The sequence below is a fragment of the Coenobita brevimanus genome, chromosome 94, assembly GCF_032717465.1.
Source record: "Coenobita brevimanus isolate Jiangsu-jjx chromosome 94, ASM3271746v2, whole genome shotgun sequence".
Classification (NCBI taxonomy): Eukaryota; Metazoa; Arthropoda; class Malacostraca; order Decapoda; family Coenobitidae; genus Coenobita; species Coenobita brevimanus.
In genome coordinates this window covers 27,025,931-27,046,441 of record NC_137047.1, presented here as the reverse complement: position 1 = coordinate 27,046,441, position 20,511 = coordinate 27,025,931, and the positions used below count along the sequence as shown (strand labels likewise).

At 40.9% G+C, this 20,511-nt stretch overlaps 2 protein-coding genes across 2 annotated transcripts in view; one reads left to right on the top strand and one right to left on the bottom strand.

The window, feature by feature from the left end:
* Nucleotides 1-4,118, top strand: part of LOC145412871 (uncharacterized) — a 64,649-nt gene extending 60,531 nt beyond the window's left edge. Inside the window, exons 4-5 of the mRNA XM_080282671.1 lie at nt 232-297; nt 3,909-4,118. Coding sequence (XP_080138797.1) covers nt 232-297; nt 3,909-4,118 — 276 coding nt within the window. The remainder of the gene's footprint in view (nt 1-231; nt 298-3,908) is intronic.
* A 7,504-nt stretch (nt 4,119-11,622) lies between these two features.
* LOC145412870 (putative glutamate receptor) overlaps nt 11,623-20,511 on the bottom strand; it is a 35,256-nt gene continuing 26,367 nt past the window's right edge. The window contains exons 7-10 of the mRNA XM_080282670.1: nt 16,052-16,282; nt 15,442-15,620; nt 13,440-13,590; nt 11,623-11,769 (exon numbers count right to left, since the gene is read on the bottom strand). Coding sequence (XP_080138796.1) covers nt 11,623-11,769; nt 13,440-13,590; nt 15,442-15,620; nt 16,052-16,282 — 708 coding nt within the window. The remainder of the gene's footprint in view (nt 11,770-13,439; nt 13,591-15,441; nt 15,621-16,051; nt 16,283-20,511) is intronic.

The window sequence follows — 20,511 nt, the reverse complement described above, 5'->3', positions numbered from 1 at the left end:
TCTGTTCATATCTAGATCCTGTATTGTACTGCTGGGTCAACAGTATATACAGGAGGAAAAACAAACCTAGTCCACCAGTCTGACCGGCCCGAGAATCGAAATCGGGCTTTTCCTCTTGCGAACAGTAAAAGAAATATCTGTAATAGTTGTAATATAAGCATCTGTAATAGTAGTGGATGGGGTAGTGGTGGATAAACACTTCTGCACTCACTCATGTCCGTTTACTTACAGGATGCTGAACAGATTGAACGCCTGAACGAGTGTGGGGAGCTGAGACGCCTGCTGCAGCCCTACAAGGTGAGTGTCTGGGTAGTGGCACCAACTACTGCATCCTTATTTTTAGGCCTCTGTTCTCGTCGGGCCAGGAGGCTTTCTAACAGTTCTTCCCTGCCAACGTAGTTTTTCAATATGTTACGTAAACATTCTCTTGTATTTAGAAGCTGTAAGTTACGTGCAAGAAAATAACGAAATGTAATATGTAAACTAAATCGCTAAGGAAGAGGTGCTTTAAGTCTCCTAAACCAGGTCGTCTTCTTGTGGTATTGGGAATTTTTTTTTTTTTTTGCATCATTTCCTTAGCAATTTATCTAGCACATTACGGCTTATTATTCTCGTGAGTAATCCCATTCCATTAAATATGAATAATAAATCCATAAAACAGCAAAAGAACATTAACGCACCAGAGGCAAAAATAAACTGCCCAATAGGAGGTGCCAAGGAGCCTGTTTACACCCACGAGAATACGGCCTATATTCTCGTGAGCTCAGGAGCCTGTGTACTGGCCAAACAGCGATTTATTCTCCAGTTTTCCGACTGATATTTCCCTTTCTTGAATTAGATTTTTTGATAACATATTTTCCATCAACAGCATATACATAGAATATTAAATCTTATTGTCTGGACATCTCCAGGACTTAATTCCATCTAATGCCATGGGAAGGATACTGGAACATATTTATGCTCGAATCTCTGTTGTAATTTAGATTTCTTTCTGCAGGTAAAACTAGAGACGCGGGATATTATACGTTCCCCTCTCCTTATTCTTCTTGCATAAAATAGACACAACCTACAAACATTTTTCCCCCGTAGCTGAGATTTGCTTTTTGTAGGAGGGATGGGAGACATGGGAAGACCTGGCCCTTTCCCTTCCTTGTCTCTCCTGCAGAAAAACGAGTCCAGGTTACGACATAGAATCCATCGTAAATAGAGTATCCCATCCCAGGCTCTTTTGTTCAGCTGAATGACATAAAAGCGTGAACGTGTAAATACTGTTATATATTGTCACTTTTATCCCTCGCATGGTCGGTACAGCTCTAGCATTCCATCCCAGCTAACCCTAGTCAATTTCACCTATATAGAAGTGAATTATGGGAGCCTGAGATTGTCAATATTCTCTTGTACGTCATATACGATCTATCCATATAGTTTGCAGGGAGAGAGAGAGAGAGAGAGACGAAGATAATGATACAGAGGCTCCTACATGGACGAGAATATCTGCCATAATATATTTCCTCCAAGTCCATCAGATGATAATATTGAATCCTTTTTTTAAGCTAGCAGTTGATATGAAGAAATGTTTTGTTTCAGATGCAGGCTCCCATGATTGTTTTCATCTTTAATCAAACAGTCTACTATTTGATCAGTCTATATTTTTTCAACAAGAATCCATTAGTTCATGTTTTAATCTGAATATTCCCACCAGCATTTATCGAATTTGATATTGTTGTAGTTCACTACTTGCATCTTGGTCATTATTTGCACAGTCAGAAAAAAAATCGCCTACTATCATGCCTCCTCTAGTTCTGATTTTCCTTTTGTGGCTAATATTCCAAAGCTGAGAGAGGCTTGGTATGTTTCTTTGCTGGAATGAAGTGATGGGCATAATTTGTGTGACTAAGACTGTGGAATTGTAGGCTATGTATTATTTTTTCTCCACTGTACATTTCTTTTTTTTTCAAGTTGTATTTATTCTTAAAGAGTAATTTCCCGCCAATAGTCTGTACAAAAGTTCTTATCTCATATTATCTGATAAGAACGTATTCATCCTTATCCCAAAAGCTCAAATCAGTACTCAACATATCTCCCTTCCCTTTATCATCGTTATCTCACCATTCACAGCTAACTAAAATGGAATGGTCTCCATCCTCCTCTCTATTATCTATAGAGGGGCGTCTGGTGTTCTAGTGGTGAGAATGTCTATCTATCTGTTGCCAGACGCCTTAATCCTATAAGGGGTGGCCACAAACAAATCTCCTCCGTGTCGCCCTGTCCCTCGCCATTTCACTGCCCTCTTCCCAGCTCACACACCCCTCTCTCATATACCTCTCCACTCCATCTCTTCATCTCATCCTTGGCTTCCCTCTCCCTTTACCCCCATTCCACCTCATTCACATACACTCTCCTCGTCAGTCTCTCGCTCTCCATCCTCTCCACGTGTCTCAGTCGGAATGATGGCCTGATAGGTTCGATACCCAAGGGATGACTGGAGGTTTGTAGATCATGCAGTGCCACCAAGGAGTGCGTCATATACTCTTAAATATACTGGACTACGGTAGCCTAGCCTCGGGCCCCTACACCTCGATGGGGGAAAATGAGGTTGACTTTACTGTATATGTCTACTCCATCACGTCTACGATTCATTTTTACCCTCTCACCCTTTCGCTGCGGCTGGTGCACATTTAAAAATTTTGTACATACTAATACGAGATGATTTTGCTTGGCTGAGATAGATCCTTGTAGTCAGTGGGATTATCAGCTACTTCATGAGCTTAGTAGTCAGCCGTTTACCTAATCGTTCACTCTTTTTTACCCGTCCTTTCATCTCCTATCCTATTGGCGGATCCAGTGGGGGGAAAGTCCAGGGAAGTCGAACCCAACTTCTAAGTACTGTTATTTTTTGTGGCAGTTTCCCCCTACAACATGTACACAGAGTTATTGATTGAAAAACACCAATATTGTATAAATCTTAGAATTCCATATCCTGTGAGTCTGACCCTGTTTGTGAGGCTGAGTAGCTCATGGCTATAAAAGAAACTTCAGTAATGCGTATATAATTTTTGCCTATTGCTATAAAGTTAAATGAATGATTCTCGTTAAAGGATTAGAAAAAATAGTTCTGTATCCCCCGCTTTGACAGTTGTTGGATGTGCCCCTGTTACCCAGTCCATATTCATATTTCCTTTTCCATCTACCTACGCATTTTTCACAGCTAAATTACTCGGTCCCAAATTTAAAGTGAGTGACCAGTTGCTCCCTCCCTGAGTAGCATTATGTAAGCACTAAACCTCAGCCATCGATAACACCACATCTGATTAGAGCGCTTCAACCCACTAGACCACTGGACGTCTGTATGGCGTAACGTTGTAAATGGTTCCATGCGTCACAAGAAAACTGTTTGGCTTGTAGCTGAATGTACAGTAGAGTTAGCTGAAGGTACCAACACATATTGTACTATCACTTACATTATGTTCGGTATACAGTCGGGAACAAAGGTTTACCCAACATATCATCTCGTCCCACATTCATCTGCTGCTAATATTGTTAAGATGAGAATGGTTTTATTTGTTTCTGTGGCCTCTATTGTCTTTGATATGATGCATTAGGGAAAAAAGTGACGGACATGCCTTAAGAGTCAAGTGGACGCAATGGATCAGAATGCAAACTTTTGCTCCTCAATACTGCGAGCTGCCCGTCCATATCACTGACTTTTTCATCTATCCTTCCAGTAAGATTTCATTATCATTCACTCTCTTGTTTTATTATTCTATCCTCTCATTATTCATGCCTCCAAAACATTCTCTCATATTGTCCTCTCCTCCAAAACAGTCTTTCTTTTTTATCCATGCCCCCACACAGTCGCTCATTTTGTCTCTCTTCTTTCCTGGTTCCTAAATATTCTTCCTCCACAGCGACAGTGCGTGCCCAGCCTGTGTGACGCGTGTGGTGGGTTCCGCCTGCTGCCCTGCACTGTCTGCAACGGCTCAAAGAAGTCCGTCCACCGCAATGATTTCACCCTTGAATTTGTGGCTCTCAAATGCTCCAGCTGCGACGAGTCCGGTCTGGTCAAGTGTGTGGACTGCGCCGAGTATAAGGAGGACTTGGAGGACGAGCAGGGGTAGAGGATGATGTCCCAGTAGTTGTAAAACTGGGTAACTGACAAGGAAAGCGCCCAACAAACATTCCCCCAGACTACGACAACACGCAACTATCGCCTTACAACCCGTCAAGGCGACAGATGTAAAGATAGACTCTGAGGTGTAGGTGACAGATATATACTGTCACGGTCCAAAGTTTGCCGACACTTTCCTGCCGGCTGTGGTGAGTGAAGATGTTCGATAAAATATTTCTATGTAACAGCAGTATGAAGCACGCAAAAGAGTATGGGAAAGAAACATATGTAAGTTAGGACATAATACCGGCAGGAGAATGTTGACGAACTTTTGCTCTTGATAGTACGGCTGCACATTAGAGTTAACACATGGTCGCAGAACTGAAAGTTTTGAATACTTAGCAAAACTGTAATGTGTTGCGGGTTTAGGACGGTTATAACGCAGCTGTATATAGAGTAATAAATGCGTTGGAGAGGGTGTGTTGTAGGTGTCACTGAAGATTAAACGAAACAGATTTATTGCCACTCGGTGCGCAAGATAAGCACATCCCCTTTTGTTAGTGAGAGTAGTTTAGATATAGGCAGTGAGAATAGTGTAGTGAGTGTTTAATGTAGCAGGTACTCACGTGATTCACAGTTTCTGCTCAACTTTACCCCCGCCATTGAGTGGACGTTAATTGTAGTTAGAATTTCACGCCAAAAAACAAAAACCTGTCGACCAGTGTTAAGGTGGTATTTCGGTGATTTGCTAAACTACCTGAGGAGCAGAGTTCATGGTGACAAAGGTATCTGTATCTTCAAATAAACTTCAAACTACCACCTTAACACTGCACTACAGGGCTTTGTGCAGCGCGAAACCCTGGCTGCAACTCCTCCACGAGTACATGAGCAGGAAAAAAAAAAGAAAAAAGAATGACTGGTGTACTGTACCATAGATGCAAATTAACGAACCGTATTCAACGTGACATAAGAGGCAACGCTGCAGCTCTTCCTTAGCCGTGATTAACTTACATATTATTCCCTATGGCTTTCTTGTTTGTTATTTATATATCAGTTTAACATTAACACCACTTGCATCAAAAACACGCAAGAGGACACTGAAGTGTAATGTGTAGAATAAATTGCTGAGGAAGAGGTGTTGCGAAATCTCCAAAGCCAGTTAGAATACGACCCAAAGTTGCATTAGATCAGCACTGGACACGAATGAAGTTGTGGCCAATATAATCAGAGTAGGTGAACTACGTAACAAGCTGTTATTGTTAACCAAAGCCAGGGGTTCCCAACCTTTTTAGCACTGCGCCCCCCTTTGGTCAGAACCGTATTCATGATGCTCTCCTTCCCCTCTGACGCCTAAACAACGATGGTTTTATCTGTTCCATATGGATGCTTAAGAGGCTTGATAACAACAATACACATGGTTGCACGAAATGACGGTTGTGAAGTTTTCCTGTCAAAGTTTCTTACCCATACATATCTTTGGGAGAACCCTGTATGCATTTGAATAGCCTAGCCCTATGTTGAACTTTGATTACCCCACGCCCCCCCCTAGCAATCTCAAACGCCCCCCCAGGGGGACGCGCCCCCCAGGTTGGGAAACGCTGACCTAAGCACACCAGCGATTAGAGCTAATATTTAATCATTAAAAGTGCCTTAGGTTTTTCACAGTGAACACAATCGGCAGGCAACGACTGTGAGTTACCAACAGTTTAGTCAGCACTGCGTCACTGAGAATCTAGAATTGAGGATGTATTTAGTCACGCTCATTCTACGGTTCAGTTTACAGTAGTTATTATAGCAAAAAAGTAAACCTGCGAAACCACTTTGTGAATACGGTTTGAGGGACGGAAGGCCGAAACTGCAGAAAATATCGAGGAAATGATACATTAGATCCGACTTTACTCGATCGTCTTTTGTTTGTCTCCACTCCGACTCAATCCCGCTAGTTGAGCCCATGAGTGACTGACGAGAGGGTTGGATAACAGTGTCTTAACGCACAAAAATAACAAAAAAAAATTATATCCTAACGAAAAGAAGCGACCAAGTGCGAGTGAGGGGGTTCCGTGTGGTAGCATATTAGTGAGTATGAGAAGATGTATTTGTGTAGGGTCGTATTTCAGTGGCTTTGAAGACTTCGTGACACCTCTCCTTTAGCGATTTATTCTAGACATTACACCGCAATATTCACTTGTGTGTTACTGAGGCAAACTGTCAATATTAACGATTTAACTGACATACAGGAGAGGGATATAGCGTAATATGCAAAATGAATCGCTAAGGATGAGGCGCTACGAATGCTCCTATGGCACCGACAATACGGTACTTAAGAGTAGAGCGTAGAGGATGAGTGTGATGATATTAGGGCAGGGAAGGATGAGGCAGTTTAATATTTTGTTGCTTGAAGAGCTGTAAAAGTATCCACAGCTGACTCACTGACCATAATCTAACAACAAAACTAACTATAGACTTACTAGAAAAGCATACTAAACTACCTAAGAACTACAGGGACCATGAACTAACTATAAAGCCGACTATGACTAACTATCCAACGAGCTGACTGACTCTTTCACTAATTCTTTAACCCTCTGAATCGGGTGACATCCTTCTTAGTTTTTTTTTTATTTCTTTTTACTTTTTTTTTTGCTGCCTCCAGACGATTTTTATCAAACTTGGAGGGGTTTGATGTTCCTTCATTTACCTCCTCACAGCCAGAGATCTGCCCACAAGCTGAATAACACGTCTAAAGGTGGCGAAAAAAAAAAAATATGGTATTGTACTGAAAAGGTTCTACTGACTGACTGGTTGCTTTGCTGAGTGACTAACCATCTCATTAGCTGACTGTATGACTGTGTAGCAATCCACTTAACTGAGTAGATATTGGGGAAATCTGTATTTGAATGAGTGACTGTGACTGGCTGACAGATCGACTTATAAGCTAAACAGAAAGTGACTGATCAATTGACTAGCGACATCTGACATTACACTGATTGCTGAGCTGGGTGACTGATTCAGACTGACTTACATCCTAACTTACTGACTACTGGACGGACCCTTGACTGACTGACATATCTTTAGTAACTCATATCTGAACTGACATCTCAACTGACATATCTAAACTAACTGAAACCTGAACTGACTTTTATTTCCATTTGAACTGACATCTAAACTGACTCAAATCTTAACTGAGCCACGTCTTTACTGACCACCATGTTAATCTGTTTATATGTTGTGTGATAAATCTTAACTTATTTATGATCTGATCTATCTTGACTGAATTATATCTGAATTACATCTTAACTACTGACCAAATATTACGTACAGTATATCTTAAGTGGCTGATTTAAACTGAATTGGCTTAACTGATTCGTAGTGTAACTGACCCACTTAAACTGACTAAAATCTTAACTAACATAGCATCAGTGACTGTGTGATTATTATAGCTGAAGAACTGTTTGACTGAACTGACTGAATAACTGAGTGTATTGCTCCTTCTTCTGCCTTCACTGATTAACTAACTGAATTATGAGTGACACAAACTGCTGACCTAAATTGCTGACTAACTGACTGGATGAGTTATGAAGCGGCTGAGTCACTGAATGAATTACTGACTCGACTGACTCACTAAACAACTTTCTTACATCTGAGGAACTGATTGACTGACTTACTGATTAATTTCCTACATCTGACTGGCTGACTGACTGATTATTCTCGTAGCATTTGACCTACTAACTGGCAGACTGATGCATTTATATTCCTGACATTTGACTGGCTGTGTGACTGATTACCTAACATATATTTCCTAACCACTGACTGACTGACTGTTTTATTTCCTGATGTTTAACTGACTAACTGATTTTCTAACATTTGACTGATGAACTGACTGACTGACTGACTAAACTCCCATCATTTGACTGACAGCATGAATGAATTTACTTCCTGACAAACAAATTACTGATCGACTGACTAAGTTGACAGATTGATTTCCTGACAATTGCCTATCTGACTGACTGACTGACTGACAAATTTACATCCTGACATTTAACTGGGTGACTGACTGACTGTTTAGCTTCATGTCTGAGTGATTGATATGTATGTCCTGACTCACTGACTGACAGAGTAATTGGCTGCTTTCTTTACAGTTCACTGACTCACCGACCAACTGACTGACTAACTGAGTGACTGATTTGCTTCCTGACATCTCACTGACTGACTGACTGACTAGCTAATAAGATTTTTTATTTTTAACCGACAGACAAACTAATGACAGATTATTTGACTATCGACCTATCTAACCATCCACTCATTTGATGTATAACTGCCTTCAGGTGACTGCAATAAGTGTGACAAGCCAGATGGTCTCTTGTAGCTCAGGAAACCATTCATTACGTTGGGTGGTAACCATATAACTAAACGGACGCCTGGTGGTCTAGTGGGTCATGGTGCTTCAACTGAATGTGGCAGGGAAATAGGGATAATAGAATACTTAGACTGAAATATTTACTGACCGGCTGACTTGCTGACTGACTTATAGACTTAAAAAACCACCAGCTGACTGACTGACTGACTGACTCTCTCTCTCTCTCTCTCTCTCTCTCTCTCTCTCTCTCTCTGTGGCCCCACTAACAGCCACACCGGAAGACTGAAGAATATGACCTTATTTTCTCTCCGTAAAACCTCTTCTTAAGCGATTTATTTTGCCTACTGCTCCTTACTATCCCCTTGTATGCTATTTATGTCTTTTTTAACGTAGACGTAGATTATATAACCGACGTACAAGGGATAATTAACGTACTGTATAAAAAAACAAACAGGTGAGGATAGGTGAAGACGAGGAATCAAAAGGCTTAAAACTGACGAGGTGTTGACTATGTGTTCGTAAGCTGAAGTGAGATACCTTTTTTTTTCTTTCTTTCTTTCTTTGCTGTTGTTGTGAGGTCGGTGCATTGTGGGTGATTAATTATAGAGGATTACGCGTCCTCTGACTCCTCCCCAGCTGAATAAAATCGTCTGGTGTTGAATGGATTGCTTGAGTTGTCCCAATCATGAGAGTGTCAGATGGATACACTCACACTTCAGCACATAGATAACTTGTACGCATATATGACGTGACGCGCACACACACACACACACACACACACACACACACACGTGCACCGGCCCAACAGCGACGTGGAGATCAACAACACACTGACCACAGATAAATACCACTTGTTGTATTGTAGTTCACCGAGTTTGGCAGCAGGAGTAAAGTCATGTCTTACTATAACCCCAGATGTAGCACTGTATATTGTTTTGGTAATAAATGTTATGTAACGAGGTGGACTTTCATTTATTAACTTTTTCTTTTATATTCTCAGGCTCATATGACTCACTCTTGGTTGAAAATGGAAGAGACAAGTACAGTAGATGGTCTTGCTTTTCCTTAATTTTAGTCAGTCTGCCATAAATCAATTTCATTCATGTTAGGAAGATATGTAGTACTGATGGGATACTATTTACCGCTCCAGTTAAGAGAGAGAGAGGTGTTCTCTCTCTCTCTCTCTCTCTCTCTCTCTCTCTCTCTCTTACAGCATATATGGTGATATTAAAAAGATATATAGGGTAAGAAAAATAGCAAAAAATCAGCACTCAGAGTATGGCTCAGAAACAATTTCAGTGCTGCTTTTCCTGTGTGGGCCTGTAAGTAACGTCCAAGAGATATGGTGTCATACGCTAAACACTCAATAATGCCGAGGAAGAAGAGTTAGCGAGTCTCTTTAGCCTGTAAAAATATGTATCTGAGTCTCCAAGGCAGTGGGTGTCGTCGAGAGGATACACTTTCTACACTTGGATTATCGCCACTCACTGCACCACCTCCTTACAACACTAAACTGAACCGCCACTTTGCTCCAGGGCCAGAAGGCCTGGGAGTAAGGTGATGTGGGAGATTCGTGGCTGGTGAGGAACGTAACTGGCTTGTGGCTTTGGTTCTGAGGAGGGAGAGGAGGTAGTGATAATTGCTTCCGTGCGTACCACCATGGAGTACAAGAAGTTTCAGCTTGTGTGTGTGTGTGTGTGTGTGTGTGTGTGTGTGTGTGTGTGTGTGTGTGTGTGTGTGTGTGTGTGTGTGTGTGCGCACGCGAGACACCTTCACATGCCGCCAATTCGACTATGCTGAATACATTCAGAAAAGGTGGATTTTTATCAGCTGGGGTGTTGTTATGACAAAGGATTACACAGATGACTTTTGGATTTTCTTTTATCTTTAGATGTTTTATCATATCTGAGAGACTACTTAAGAATCATTTTGCTACCTCACTGTAGCTCCATTCAACGATTCGTTCAAACGATTCACCAGTTATGGAGATAGCTTGATGAAATTATATATATATATATATATATATATATAAAGTGATGTGTTCCTATTTGTTTTGTTTTTTCAAGAATTTTCACTTTTGCAGGCAAAGATGTTTATTAACCTTTTCACTTCGATGACATACCGTATACAACATTTTTTCATTCTCCATCTGAAATTACTTGCCTGTGGAGAGATGTTCCCAAGCTAAATGGCTACATATCAGTAACTCCTCGATACTCAGGGACCATCCTAATCTCAGTAAAATGTCTAACAGCAACAAAAATTTAAATATAAGAGACATCACAGTATGGTAGGAGTTAAAGTATATAAGGACTGATAGGTGACATGTTTCTCTGCATTAGTATCTTAGTAGCTTTTATTATTTTATTTATGTAAAGCTAATGTGACGGGCAATGTGCGTACCGGCTGCCGTGTGAGGTAAATGTCTCGAGATGGTGGAGAATTACTACTGTAAAGTATTTAGGGCTGAGGGAGTTATTAAGCCACGAGTCTTGTATGTACAGTTTATTGTTAGCATAGCATTAAATACACTCCCAAGACACCCTACCCAGCCACCACACAACTGACTGATATTAAGAGGGATGAAGATTACTTTAACTCGTTTCTTCAAGCTTAATGAAGATCCATAACCCCTCTCAGCTCAACTGACATCCAAGTGTAGTCAGACGAAAGTACAGGACAGATACAGGGCCATGGAGGCTGTAATATGGGGTTTCGGTAAAGTCTATGGAGGCGAAACACCTCCCGTCCAAAAACGGTTAGTGAATGACATACAAACAGGGCCACTTCAAGACACGCTCCCGCTTCTAAAATTTACAAGGCTGATTTGACTAGTAACCAAGGAGATATTACTACTTCACAACTACGGCTCTTTGATTTTTATGCATCTGTAAATAATTAAGTTGTGGGAGTGGCCCAGTTCCGTTAGGTGAAAATGTCAACTATAATGACTTACTTGTAAGAGGTGGTTTGTGACAGCTGATTACAGTACACTACAGTACATGCTACGCATCACCAGTTATTAGCTGCAGTGATTGTTGTTCAGTAGTACGGCTTGTGTGAGACGGAGTCAATGTGTCGATTTACAAGTTAAAGAAGTGATGTAATCCTTGTCATGTGTGTCTTCGTACATACGCCATCCATCCATTTCAGTCCCTTATCAGTTCCACAGTTTCATCCTAGGAGACAGCTCCATGACCAGCCTCTCTGCCACCAAGACGGTGAACGCAGCTAGAGATCCCAGACCCAGCAGGTAGAAGGCGCCCTGCAGCTGCCGCAGTCCTAGCACCACAAGACCTCTGCCCTCCTGCACCACAAAGCAGTGACAGTTTTGAAGAGTTAAAACATCGTCAGAGAGGCATGCGTAAACCTTATGCTTCAGTGGCTGCACTTGGGCATCACAACATATTCTAGATAACACCATACAATATTACTTATCTGTCACAAGTTCATCCAGATATGGAGTGCATATAACAACAAAAAACGTTTAGGGTCTTCAAAAACACTAAATAAGTCACAGAAATTTGGTATGAGGCTTACAGTATAAGGTTATGTTATAAGGTCATATTTTACAACCCGGTTCTGATCTCAGGTTAGCCAAGTTAGGGATATTTTTTGAAGAGGTGGGATCACGGACAATGCTCCAACATTGGTTCTTAAGGAGACTATAACTTACTTGCGTCTGTATCTTTACACAAATTGTATTTCATTCATTTATCTTGAAACCTGTGGATATTATCACAGAGGGTCGAGCCTGAAGACTATGCCCCCTACCCATGCCTCAAAGTGCAGTTTCCTTGATGCCTACAGTCTGAGTAAGTGGATATACCCATGCATAATTCCATTCCCTTATCTAGGAAGCTGTAGATATTCTTTTGCTGTGTGGCAGTTAGTGTCGGTGACTGTGCCTCCACTCATGAATCACTAAGCAAAGTTTCTGTGATTCTGGTCAATTACTTCCGCTTTTGTCTATGACCATGCAAAATTTAGCGTTTTTTCTTTTGGGGATCGGGGTTCGGGACCTTGCACGTTCTGCCTCTAGGCCACATCTATACCCATGGAAATATTAAAAACTGTAGTCCGAAATTGTGGCCGTGCATAGCAGACAAACAGACAATCAGAGAGACAGACATTGTGAATTATACTCGTATATAGATTATATAACAGCCGCAACCTAACCCCACCTTTGTTCCAATATCTTCGTCTCTGGTGTTTCTTGTGTTGCTACAGTATAAATCTTGGGGCGCATCCACGTTAAGCTCCAAAATCATTAATAACATGTTTTGCCGACAGTGCCATAATTGAATTTTGGACTAAAGTCCACACCAGCGACACAGTGATAACAGTATTGTTGTAAACATACTTGACCGAGGTTACCGAAAAAGTTCACTAAGTCGTCCGGACATCAGCATAGGAATGTTAGGGTCATTGTTATAATCACTGCAAACTAACGATGGATACACTGTTGGAAACAGAGCTCAAAGATAACCTATAACATTGTCACATGTTTGTGTAACAATGATGGAAACAACGGAATGATATGGAAATGGCCCATAGCAGTGGTAACTGCCAGTGCTGCCAATATTACATTCATCAGCGGGAGTAAGTATTGTGTTCTGAAATAAGTTTCACCTTGCAGTGAACCCAACAGTTACATGGCCATCAATATATTGTTGACAACACTGTACGTCACACTTGTCATAAAACCTCATTATCAGTGCATTCACAACGGTGTATCAATATTCATAGCACTATCTAAAGCATTATAGTTGAACTCTGTTACACGCACCGAGAGTTCACACAGCAGCTAGCCACACTGCCTTTAACTTTGTTACCGATAAGTCTGCGTCGGTGTAGCCATGCTATTAGAACATCAAAATTTAATGATGTATAGGATGCAATACCTGAGGCAGGAAATACAGTGCGTCGGACATTATTTACATGATAGTGATACTGAAGCCTGGGGTGAAGTCTGACCTGCATGTCAGTGGTGGATTCCATCTTGTTAGCAGTGCGTGCCTCCCTGGACGCCTTGATAATAAGGTCATTCATCCAGTGCTTGACCAGCCCCGCCTCCACCATCCGTTGCTGCATCACCCCGAACCGACGCAGGAACGGGGCGCCCTTTCTGTCATTTAGGATTGTATTATTGGTGCTATGGGAGACCTCGTAACACCTCTTCAGTAGCTATTTGTCCTGTACATTATGATCTAATATCCACTTGTATGTTGCTGATGTAAACTATGTGCATACTATAGCGATATGAACACCATACAAGGGAATATCAGACACAACACATGCAAAACAAATTACTAAGAAAGAGATGCCCCAAAGACTCCTGTTGCACCTGAAATGCGGCCGAAAGTTACCACCACTAACACCCCTCAGCACCATGACGTACTTAGTTGTTTTATTCTTGCTTCCCTCCACATGATATTATTCACCTCAGACTAGACTCCTTGAACTAGAGTGTTAGATTACTCCCCATTAATCCCAACAGAAACAGAGATCCTTTCTAAGATGAATATAATTGACTGGCAGTAGTCAGATTATATATAGTCAGATTATACACACACACACACACACACACACACACACACACACACACATATATATATATATATATATATATATATATATATATATATATATATATATATATATATAAACTTGTCAACCATCGTGACCGGAAGAGCTTAAATTCACCGCCACTCATATTGCAACAGATTGGAATGTGTGCATCTCAGAGGAAAGCCTTTTAATTAAGTGACATCCACACATTTTTTAGACCTGCAGGGGAGTGGTAGGTTCGAGCCCAACACACACGAGGGTGCTTTACGGTACGATGTCGTTACAATCTGTCATTACTATATATATAAGGCAATTTACGTCAGAATATGTCCTATCCAGCCTTAGTGCGAATAGGTCCAACTTGAGCTTGACCTAAGTGAAATGAAAGATAGATCATAAAATCGTGCATCCCTCAAGTTATTCTCTTCCTTTTTAGTTAGTTAGCATGGGCTGATGCTTACTAAGTACACGAGGGTCGTTAAGGTATATAACCATTATGATTTGAAGACCTGAGGAGGGGAGACTCTGCATCCTCAACTTCTGTTTTCATTTCTCATCCTGCGAGTAATATCCATTCCCATTCTATCCCCTTCAAGCCGTTGATACCTGAGGCTGGGTGTCCATAGCCCAGTCCATTTATGGGCAGATGACGAGTCTAAATCCCTTTGAGGCATTGCTTGATGAAAAAGAAGTTTATTTCTCTATTTATAAATTGACGACTTACTTGTTCCTTCACTCTATCCCACACACAAGTATGGCATCTTATAATGAGATTTGTACTAACGACAGCAAAAATTCTGTAGCCTTTCTGTTCGCCTCTCCATGAACTCTGAAATTTAGTCTGGCAAACCCAACACGAACGGCAATGATGACACTAATCCGGAACTGTAATAAGTCATCTGTGTTGGCTGCTGCAGATTCACAACGATTAATTTCAGAGTCCATGGGTAGAGAGAAAATAAGAGAGATGATAAGAATTTTGTTGTGGATAATACAGTTGTGTGCTATAGTTTTTGCGTACCTTCTACCCCTGGTTGAAAGAAAAAAAAAAAAATCCGGTGTTTCATAAAGATCTTTCGTCCAGTGTTAAGGCGGTAGTTAGAAGCTTGTATGAGAACAGGATTTTAATTTTGAAGTGTTACTCGTCCAGTGTGAAAAATGCTTCAAATCACCACCAAGAGATCACTTTTTGCTTGATGGGAAAGCCTGGCAAAAACTATGGATCAGGACTGTACAGACATATTCAAACGTTTGCTAGTGGCAGTGATGGGAATAAACAAGGCTGACAATTAGTAGCAGAAATGGCCGAGTAACAGCGACGTATGGAATTAGGAAAATGTATCTAAACCTCTGCTTTACATTAATGGTGTGTTTGGTGCATACGTGACCAGCCGTACATTTAGCCTACCTGAAGCCCCAGCCGTATCCGCCATAGTTGATGTACTCGGTGCGGCCGATGTAGAGTGGAGTGAAGCCACGAACGTCGGTGTAGCGGGAGGCGATGAGGGTGCGGATGTAGTATTTCCAGGTGAGGAAGGCATGGTGACCCCGCAACACACGGGACAGATGCTCCTCAGCACTCAAGGCCTGCCAACACACACACACACACACACACACACACACACACACACACACACACACATTTAGAATGCAGTTTCATAAAGATGAAGTTATAAAATATGAACATTGCATAGCATGTACTGTACTGTACAGTATGTTGGTGTGATTTATTTTCTCGGCTTCCGGATGCTGAATGTTATACAGCTTACGAATATTTTAAACAACTATAAAGTTGAAGAGAGAGAGAGAGAGAGAGAGAGAGAAAGAGAAAGAGCATACATGGCCGAGTAGCATTGGTCACTGAGAACTTGAAATCTTGGTGCCTAGAAAATTCAGACATGGGAATATCATCCAAATTTGAAAAAAAAAAAAAAAAAATAGTTGCGGTATATGTCACTCAGTGTGCACTTCCACCAGTGAGAAGTTAATGTTTATGTGGCGATCGTGACAGCACACACCTGGATTTTTTCATAGACCTTGCGGATGGTGGGCACGGTACTCTTCCTGAACCACTCCCAGCCGATGCCATACGTGCCCTCCATGCCCCACGTCCAGCCCCTCTGACCTAGCAGCTGCTCCAGGTTGTCGATGGTCGGGGACTTGTCGGGCACCGAGAGGTGAGCAACGAGTGAGGAGCGGTAGGCCGTGGTGAGGAGCATGCAGAACACCCACCACCACCCCACCAACATCTGTTTACAGGGCAGAAAGTCAGTAAAGAGGCTCTACCACAACGGTTACGATGGTTAACAATTTATTGAACTTTGAACTTATTCTAGAAGATCGTTCCAGAGACGTTGCGGTCCACCCAAACACCACAGATGGATTCACCTTTATTGTATCCTTAATGACCTACAGCAGTTGCAATGGCATCCTATCCATATCTCTGACCAACTTGGACAGAATTCCAACATATCAGACCTTCTTCTTACAACCAGTTCATCAGCTTATATGGTCTGCCTTTCTTTCCACTAGGCTCCTCCAGTCAGCCTTACCTCAGTAATCTGTCCCATCACTCTAGTAAGGTTTGTGGATCCTTCCATTATGGCGCTGCAGATATAGAGGCTCTCTGGTAATACTTCTTTGACTTTCCTTAAACTGATTACACCTACTATTTCCACAGGTGACAACGGTCTGAATATACCCTATCCGTCATGAAGGTTATCTCTTTAGGCATGGAAGCACACGGTCTATTCTCAGATCACTCTGACTTATATCAGAAAGCCATGATTTGGCCATTCTTGTTCTACAGCTGTCAAAAGGGAGGAGCTTTCAAATGATACTGGCACCAACTTATCCTTGAAACATTAACATTTTTCCCCAAAATCATAACAAATCTGTTCTCCGTCTTGCCACAGAATGGATGCATTCTAAGTACGATGAACTTAAAATGCCAACTTCTTGCAATCCTTCTAGCACCTTGCCAAAGGTAAACCTCTTCAATAACATTTAGGCGTAGTCTTCCTTCCGTCCATTTTGCCAGTTATATTGCTCTGTAACTGGTTCTTCCTTTTGTAATGCTGAACTCTTATCAGAATTTTGCACCTAACTCTGCATGATTTTGATACTATTACCCCATTTCCTCCCCCTTCCGACTTCCTCGTACCTAACATTAAATTTTCTTCAAATTATGTACTCTCTACACTTACTGGTCTCAGTCCTTATAAGGTATACGGCTCTAATGGGATCATTGCTGTTCTCAACAAATGTGCTTCTAAGCTGACGCCCTACTTACACAAACTCGTTTGGTTTTGTCCGTCAACCTGCACTATTCCTTCTTTCCGAAAGTTTGGTCTCATTCAACCTGTCTCAAATAAGAATGACCGCTCCCAGCCCTCTGACTATTGCCCAGTTGTTTTAATATTTTCGTAACTGAAGTCTCTGAGTCTACTCTGAACAGGAAGGTTTTTATGTACATTTATTCCATAACATTCCGGATGCCAGTAGTAGTTCCATCAAGGAAGCTACTCTGGCGATCTACTTAACAAAATTTAAGAGATCTGGCATCGTCCTTTAGGGATTCGGTGAAATCAAATTGCGCTAGACATCTCAAAGGCCTTCACCAACGTCTGACATTTTTTTTTTTCCAGACTCCCCTTTTACGGTTTCTATCCTTTGTTCTGCGTCTTCATCTCAAGCTTCCTCTCTGGCCGCTTTGTTAGTGTTGTTTTGTAGGCGGTCACTGTTCTTGTGAATACCGCAGCATTTGTGGCCACATCCCTGTATCCGCTACTTCCTTCACCTCTCTCTCTCTCTCTCTCTCTCTCTGTCAGTATAAATAAACATATATATATATATATATATATATATATATATATATATATATATATATATATATATATATATATATATATATATATATATATATATATATACACTATATGCCAAACTGATTTTCAAAAAATAAAAATAAATGTCCAAGCTGGTGTGTGCAACTGATCTCTCATATTTCATCTTACAGACTGGGACGGTATCTTTCCAAGAACTACTCCAACTTCAAGTATACATCAGAATTATGTCTGAAACTGTAAAGAGACTGAGTATACTTGTAATGTAGGTCGGTGAGCTACTGTACATGCCCTACTCACTGATGATCAAAACCCACAGTGTCATTTTAATGAAAAATATCTGTCGCACAGTATACCGTTGCTGTTCACTGGTAGAGATGCTTGTTTGGTGGTAATTAATCTGGCTGGAAGCTACTTACAAACTTATTAGGTGCATCTGTATTGATTACATGGTGCGTAAGTACTAGCCTTCTGGATAAATGTTCTAAATGACACCGTTGACTTCTTGGAATTTATTACGCTGGTGCAGAGAAGGGCAATATTACAGAAACTAGCAAAAAAAAAAAAAATATTATATTATTATCCACAATATGGTTCAAACACCCAACACAAAAGCAGTGTGTAATACCACCGTACTGTGTAGTTCTACCTCATGTTTTTTAGTTTTAATTATTTATTCATTTGCTTGCTAAATTATTGTGCATAGTTATCAAGACACAAGACCTACCCCTCTCCACTCGTCCCTTCTTATTCTCACCCTCCCTCATAAACTAGCTCTCTGGCTCGCTCTCATACAGTTAGACACTAATTAAAGTTTTGGGATTGTTGTTGCTGTTCTGGACCCAGGCTCATCTGGATGTGAACCCGGTGAACTACAGGCTGAAACTGTCTTTCTTCTGCAGTCCACCATCCTCCTCTCTCTTTCCTTGCGGGAGGGAATTGAGGAATATTTAAAATACCGGGCAAAAAAGTTACTCGATCACATCGGTGCCGCCACAGGAAGGCGTCCCTCTCCAGCAGATTAGAAGTACTGAGTTGATACAGTCATGTTTCACAACAATCATAGAGGGTGGAATGACAGTGCTGACTGTCCTGGTTGGAAGTAGAGGAGGATGCACGGTTGCAGTTGCAGACATAAAGAATGATACGCTTCATAAGGATAAATACTGAGACAGTGAGCACCATTCCAATCCCAGTGATGGGATCTTCGAACTCAGCAAACTATTCAGAGTATTGTTTAAGAGTTTCATAACTGTTCTACACAGTGGAGTGATATTTCTGACGGCAGGTGTATACCGGTGAGCAATAGTTTTTGCCCATCAACCTGTACTACCCTGGCTGAAAGAAAGTCGTAGTCAGGGTTACACACAGGAAAAAGATCAGGGCCCAGATTCTACAAACCGTCATAGCTAAGTCCGTCGTACATATCTAAACAAAATGGCGCATTTTAGACATAACTCCGTCAGAAACTCGTATGGTCGACCATAAACTCCTATGGACGACCATAATAAGACGCGCGATGGTATGTTCGGGTTCACCCTGTCTTAACGCCGCCTATGACCGTCAGAAGTGTGTCAACATGGCCGCACCACAGCAAGCAGATCCCCAGCCGAGGAATATTTTCCGAAGAAGGGACGCGCTTAACGAGCTCAGTGATGCTGAGCTTATCAAGAGATACCGGCTAGACAGGGACGGTATTTTGTATGTCACCAATCTTGTGAGAGACGCCTTATCGAATGACACCAAGAGGAGAAACCCACTCACCCCGGAGCTTAAGGTCATCATAACACTACGTTATCTTGCTACCGGAAAAATGCCAATGTGCAGAGTTTGGGCTTTACAGTACTTGTAGGGCTAGCCCCAGCAGGTTAGGTTAATTATGGACGTCTAAAAAATATTAAATAATAAATAATTAAATAATAAAATAATAATAATGGGATAGGTAAAGTTTAGACTGGTCGAAAAAATAATACTTTAGGTTAAGGTTAGTGTAAAAAAATATGAAAATATTAAATAAACCAGAAACAAATTATAGAAATATTTAACTCAACCTAACCCAGATGAACTGGTTATTGTCCCATTGCTGTCCATAGCAATGAACATTTTCTTTAACTTTCTTTTGGACTTAAGAAAATATTTGTAATGTAGGTTAAGTATATTATAATAAATAATGATATGAATAAAAATATATATATATATATATATATATATATATATATATATATATATATATATATATATATATATATATATATATATATAAAATTTAACCTAACCAAGTTTAGCCTAGCCAACAAAAAAATACTAATATGAAATTAGATGAAATTAATAAGGTAGGTTAAGTTTACACCAGTCAGACAGTGTTTTTGGTTACACACTTTTCAACGGGAATACGTTTCAGCGCATTTTCTCACAAACGAATTCCTATTTTACTATGTCTAACTTCCCCAAAAGTCGTAATATGAAGTTAAATCAATTTAAATCCAAGAAAATAATGCCAAGAACCTATTTTATTCCATAAATTTAAAGTTGACAAATTGTGAGCGGTGCGTTCTAGCAGCTGACGGTGTTGTTGGATTAGTGAGGTATGGCCGACGACTTCCGACGGCCATAAGACTGACTGTCATAAATTT